This window comes from Terrapene carolina, unplaced genomic scaffold (assembly GCF_002925995.2).
Source record: "Terrapene carolina triunguis isolate 2854851 unplaced genomic scaffold, T_m_triunguis-2.0 Scaffold89, whole genome shotgun sequence".
NCBI classification, from domain to species: domain Eukaryota; kingdom Metazoa; phylum Chordata; order Testudines; family Emydidae; genus Terrapene; species Terrapene triunguis.
In genome coordinates this window covers 30,915,600-30,921,765 of record NW_020664440.1, presented here as the reverse complement: position 1 = coordinate 30,921,765, position 6,166 = coordinate 30,915,600, and the positions used below count along the sequence as shown (strand labels likewise).

Sequence of the window (6,166 nt, the reverse complement as noted above, 5' to 3'; positions counted from 1 at the left end):
ACTTGGGGCATCATCCCACTGCGCTATCCAGAGGCAAAGAACAGAATGCAAGCAAGGAGGCGCTATTCTCCCTGGTGAAAGCATGCATGTGTGAGGGGGATCTTTCTTCACTTCTTTTAACACTTAGCGGATTGCAGCTTCCTCTCTCTACAGGGGTGCCTCAGAGACAGTAAGTGGTATGTCCCGGGGCAAAGGTTTTTTGGGTGATGCATTGGGGGGCAGAGAGATAGGGGAGATCAGGTGGAGATATTTTGGTACCAACATTTATGTATTTCAATACAGCATGGACAAATTCCCCAGTTGCAGAGCACAGCCTCAGTGAGGGGAATGTTCCACCGACGGTGGCGGTGGCAGCAGCATTACAGCACCTTGCGGTGGCATCTCCGGCTAAAATACACAGATTATCATGTGGTTTGTGGCATCGGTCCTGCCACCTTAAGAACTGGAGCTCCCCTGGCTGGAGCTGACAGAGAGGTGGAGGCTGCGTGTCTGATCTGAGATCTGCAAGGAGAGAGAGAAGAGTTAGGGTGGAGGGGGACCACCAAAAGCAAGGAACTGGCACAGCAGGGCAGCCTGTGATTACCACCATGTGGGTTACAGAAACACCCAGAGGCACCAATCAAAATCAGGGCCATAAGACAGTTATTGTTTGCTTCATCATTAAAAACATTCCTGGTGACCAGATACTCAACACAACTAATATTAACAACAAGGGGGAAGGAACACTGGCCAAAATAGGGAAAGAACAGGTTAAAGAATATTTAGCGAAGTTCGATGTCTTCAAGTCAGGAGGGCCTGATGAAATTCACCCTTGGATGCTTAAGGAGCTAAGTGAAAGCAATCTTGGAACCGTTAGCGATTATCTTTGAGAACTCATGGAGGACGGGTCAGCTCACAGAGAACTGGGGAAGGGCAAACGAAGTCCCTATTTTGAAAAAAAGGGACCAAAGAGGACGCAGGGAGTTACAGACCAGTTGGGCTAATTTTGATACCTGGAAAGATATTCGAACAAATTAGTAAAAAATCAGTTTGTAAGCACCTAGAAGATTAAGGAATAGCCAGCATGGATTTGTCAAGAACAAATCATGCCAAACCAACCTAATTTCCTTCCCTGACAAGGTTACTGGCTTAGTGGCTAGGGGGAAGCAGAAGATGGGATTTATCTTGATTTCAGTAAAGCTTTTGACCCAGTCCCACATGCCATTCTCAAAAGCAAACTAGGGAAATGGAGTCTAGATGGAATTACTGTAAAACTGGATGAAAACCTGAACTCAAAGAGTAGTTAGCTACGGTTCACTGTTAAACTGGGGGGATGCATTTAGTGGGGTCCCGCAGGGGTCTGCCTGTCTTGGGTCTGGCACTGTTCATTATTTTCACTAATAACTTGGATAATGGAATAGAGAGTTTGCTCATAAAACTTGTGGATGACACACCAAGCTGTGGGGGTTGCGAGCACTTTGGAGGACAGGATTAGAATTCAAAACAACCTTGATAAATTGGAGAACTGGGCTGAAATCAACAAGATGAAATTCAATAAGACAAGTGCAAAGTTTTACGCTCAGGAAGAAAAAAAAATCAAACACAGAACTATAAAATGGGGAATGACTGGCTGGACAGCGGAACTGCTGGAAAGGATCGTGGGTTAGAGTGGATCACAACTTGAATGTGATTCAACAATAGGATGCAGCTGTGAAAAAGGCGAATATTCTGGGGTGTATTAACGGGAGTGCCACATGTAAGACAGAGCAGGTAACTGTCTCACTCTGCTCAGGCCTCAGCTAGAGTGCTGTGTCCAATTCTGGGTGCCGGGCTTTACGAAAGAGGTGAAGAAATTGGAGAGTCCAGAGCAGAGCAACAACAATGATAAACGGTTTAGAAAACCTGACCTATGAGGAAAGGTTAAAAACCTGGATATGTTTAGGCTTGAGAGAAGAAGACGGGGGGGGGGGGGGACCGGGTAACAGGCTTCAAATATATTAAGGGCTGTTATAAAGAGGATGGGGAGGAGGACAAGAAGTAATGGGCTTAATCTGCAGCAAGGGAGATTTGGTTAGATATGAGGCAAAACTTTCTAACTCTATGGGCAGGTAAGCTCTTGAATCACTGTGATGGGAGGTTTTTGAGAATGGTTTGGACAAACAGGTGTCAGGGATGCTCTGGGTTTACTTGGTCCTGCCTCAGTGGACCAGTGCTACAGTAGAGATCGGGGCCCCATTGTGCTGTCTGAGGTGACAAAGGGTGAGAGGGGAATCAAGGCACCAAGAAAGGAAGGGACTTGCCCAAACAGCAGGTCAGTGGCAGACCCAGGAACAGAGCCCAGGAGTCCTGACTCGCAGCCCAGGACTCTCACTACCAAACCAGGCTGTCTCTTGAAAAATAGCTTTAAGTATTAGGGTGCTGCAGCCCCTCACCTCTCAGTGGGGTGACGCTGAGGGTATTGGCAAGGGAGGCCTGTCCCTCCTCGGCCAGGTCTGGCTGCTTGGGGTCTCTTACCTCCGTCAGCATGTCAGTGCCTGTGAACAGGCCCTGTGGAGAGGTGAAGGAGTCATCAGAGATGGAGCTGCCTGACTTACGCTTCGCTGCAAGGGAACAGAGAGCTGTAGTCACTGGCTGGTGCAAACCTTCCCAGCTACTGCACAGGGAATCTGGGACCACCACCAGCCTGGGTCCTAAATCCTGGGATAGAACCCAGGAGTCCTGACTCCCAGTCCCCACCCTGCTCTAACTGCTAGACCGCACTCCCCTCCCAGAGCTGGGAATAGAACCCAGGAGTCCTGGTTCCCATGCCTCCCACCCTAGCCACTAGGAATCCTTGTCCTGTTCTAAAGGGCTCAGGGTCCCATTGCAATTCTGGATCTTTGAACGTGGCCTCAGGGGATTTGGGGTGCATGGGGATGCAACGATCCCCAGTGGTTAGAGCAGAGAAGCACAGCTAGTCTCACAGGACTTGCTGTCCCCTGGGAGAGTAATTCCACTCTGGGCCAGACAGGACCTGAGAGGTGTCTCCCTCCCTGATTCATTCCCCCTCCAGTCGTGGGATCCCTTTACCAGATGCAGAGTCCCCCAGGGCGGTGTCGCTGCCCGAGGACGATGGGTGCCGGGTCTCGGTGAAGCTGCGCCGACGCAGCTTGGCCTGTGACTCCCGTCTTTTCTCCTCCTGGGCCTGTGAGACACAATCAGCATAGGGCTGAAAGCCCGGAAAGGGGAAGCACAGAGGCGGGGGAGAGCCCGGCTCAGCGTGGGGACATCAGCAGGACGGAGAGCAGAGGCAGGGGGTGCTCGCCAGGTAACCCCTCCCGCCACACCCCTCTTGCTGTTTGCTTATATCCCTTCAAAGAGGTGACACCTCCAAGCCAAGGGTGGTTTGTTACCATCAGGTCATCAAGGGCCCACCGGAGACAGTCTGTCACTGTAGGGTCACCAAAGGCTCACTGCAAGGGCAAATTTGTTATTGTAGGGTTGCTCCAGCTCACCCAGGCTGGCTTGTTATTGTAGGGTCTCTTGCGATCACGAGGGCTAGATTTTGGTAAACTCTACCCTGGCAGAAGATCCTGCCCTCTCTGCAAACCCAGAGCTGGTTGTAGCCCCACCCCTGCCCTGGGCAGCATCTCACTGGCCGGGTTGCCACCCCCTCAGTGCTCACCGTGGGCAGATCCTGCAGCCGGTGCTGCCCGTTACCCGGCCCCACGTGCACCAGGTGGTTAAAGTTGGTTGGGCCGGAAATGAGTTTTGACCTCACACTGGGGTCTCGCATCATCTCCCTACAGGGGGAACAGAGAGGAGCAAAGATTAGCTGGAGCGTGCCCTGACCGTGGACTCTGCAACACCAGCGGGGGGGGCATGCTGACAGACAGAGACACATGGGGGTGGGGGACATGCTTAGACAGACACCTGGGGGGACATGCTGACAGACAGAGACACATTGGGGGGGGGGGGAACAGACAACATGCTGACAGACAGATATGACCCAGTGCCCCAGATTGCAGCACCCAGCATGAGGAGCCGGGCCCAGCCTGGCTGGACAGGAGCCACCACTGTGGGGTGAGTGCGGGGCAGGCTCTCCAGCTGTGTGAACATTCACGCTGTACACCTCCGTTTGTCACCTGCGTAACGTGCTCGGAAAGGCACCACACATACACCTGATGGCTTCGGGGGGGAGTGGGGCAGTCACTTCCCCGCCCCCATTAGCTCTGCCAGTGGACTTAAGGTGCTGGCCACAGATTCAGAGTACCTCACTTCAGTTCCTGGCTCTGCCACAGACTTCCTGTGTGACCTTGCCCAAGTCACTTTTCCCCCACAGCCCTGCCACTCAGTTTCCGCCCCCCGTAACATGGTGAGAACTATCTGCTTGTCTGCTCAGCCTATGAGCCCTTCAGAGCAGGGACCGTCTGCATTGCGCTAGGAAGGATGAGTTGTACGCCTGGAGGTACTACCGTAATAGTACTAACACCACACACATCACAGTGGGACCCTTATCGGAATTGAGGGCTACAGGCACTACCGTGATCCGTACAGTATTCCCATGACTACAAACAGCATTTGCACCATGCTAGCTAGGATGGAATGACAAGCCTCTGTCACCCTCCAGGCTTCCGGGTGAGGACAGGAAGGTAGTGCAGGACACACACACCTCCCCCCTACACCCCGCCCTGGCCTCACCTCCTCTGCTGCTGCCGCTCCTCTGCTGATATACAGAAGGAGAATTTCCGCTTGTTCTTGGTCCTCACCAGCTGCCGCCGGGTGTTGTCTGTGGTCTCGGGAACATTGAATTCGTCCTGGTCTGGAGCAGAGGGGCGAAATGAGGTTGCGAAGATGGGTCTACTTGCAGTTACACAATTCAGCCACTAGGTGCCTGGGTCTCCTGGACTAGTGGCTTGGGGCACTGGAACGGGACTCATGAGTCCTGGGTTCTATTCCCGAGACTGCCATTGACCTGGGGCAAGCCCCTTCCGCCCTCTGCGCCTGTTTCCTTTCCCAGCTGTGTCCATTCAGCCTGTGAGCCCTTCTGGGCAGGGACTGTCTCTCACTGTGCGGCACAAGGGGGCCCCCTAATCTCGGTCAGTGCCACAAGGCACTACTGTAATATTAGCAATGGGACCCCAATCTCAGCTCGGACCGCTAGATTCTACCATAAAGCTACTAATAATGGAGAGCACATAATGGGGCCCTGATCTCTCTGGTGCCTCTAGATCAGTGGTCCCCAAACTGTGGGGCGCACCCCGCAGGGGAGCGCAGAGGAACATTTGGGGGGGTGCGCGGCGGGTCTGGGGCAGCGTGATAAGGGAGCGCCGCTCTGCCCCCAGCCTCACTCCCCAGCTCCTGACTGTGGCCCAGCCATGGCCCTGGCCACAGCCCTGCACCCGGCCTTGGCTCCCAACCATGGCCCGGCTCCACTCCCGGGCGTGGCCCCAGCCGCAGCTCCCGGGAGGGTAGGGGAGATTATATTAGGGGGAGGGGGGGCACAACTTAAAAAGCTTGGCGACCACTGCTCTAGGTGCTACCGTAATACTTTTAATAATGTGCACATGATAATAGGAACCTAATGGGGCCTCCAGGAGCTGCCATAATACTGCTACCATAATGTTACTAGTATTTGCTGCTGTATGGAATTCTAGATGGCAGTAAGATTAGCAGCCCAGGTGCACTGCCAGAACCAGAACTGACCCATGAACCCACATAGCCTGGTATCCCATCTCTGACAGCAGCCAGTGCCTGTAGCTGGCACGCTGGTATCAATCTGGAGTAACTCCATTGACTTCAATGGCTCTAGTCCACATTGAAGTCAGTGTAAATGAGATGGGAAGCCGCTCTGGGGCTGAGCCCCCCAGGGTTCCGACTGGGCGGCCTGGAGCAGGGAGCAGGAGGGGGTGGGTGGTTACCTGCAGACTTGTTCCTGAGATAGGTCAGGTGCACCTTCTCGCTGCCGTAGGTGCAGAGGGAGCCCTCGGAGTTCAGGGACCGCACCTGAGTAAGAGAATAAGAGTCATTCCCAGAAGGCTGCTGTTCCCAAGGAGCTGCTGGGTGGCAGGTCATCGCAACCTCCTATGCTGAGGTGCAGGGAGGTTATGGGAGATGCCCAGACTTCAGAGAGATGGTGGCAGAGCCGAAAAGAGAACCCAGGCTCCCAGCATGACCCTTTTCCAATCACTAGACCCCATTCCTCTCT

General features: G+C 53.6%; 1 protein-coding gene across 1 annotated transcript in view; it reads right to left on the bottom strand.

The window, feature by feature from the left end:
- Window positions 1-435: 435 nt before the first annotated feature.
- CDC42BPG (CDC42 binding protein kinase gamma) overlaps window positions 436-6,166 on the bottom strand; it is a 56,101-nt gene continuing 50,370 nt past the window's right edge. The window contains exons 31-36 of the mRNA XM_026650350.1: window positions 5,880-5,964; window positions 4,660-4,780; window positions 3,644-3,761; window positions 3,049-3,163; window positions 2,494-2,579; window positions 436-501 (exon numbers count right to left, since the gene is read on the bottom strand). Of these exons, the coding sequence (XP_026506135.1) occupies window positions 436-501; window positions 2,494-2,579; window positions 3,049-3,163; window positions 3,644-3,761; window positions 4,660-4,780; window positions 5,880-5,964 (591 nt within the window). The remainder of the gene's footprint in view (window positions 502-2,493; window positions 2,580-3,048; window positions 3,164-3,643; window positions 3,762-4,659; window positions 4,781-5,879; window positions 5,965-6,166) is intronic.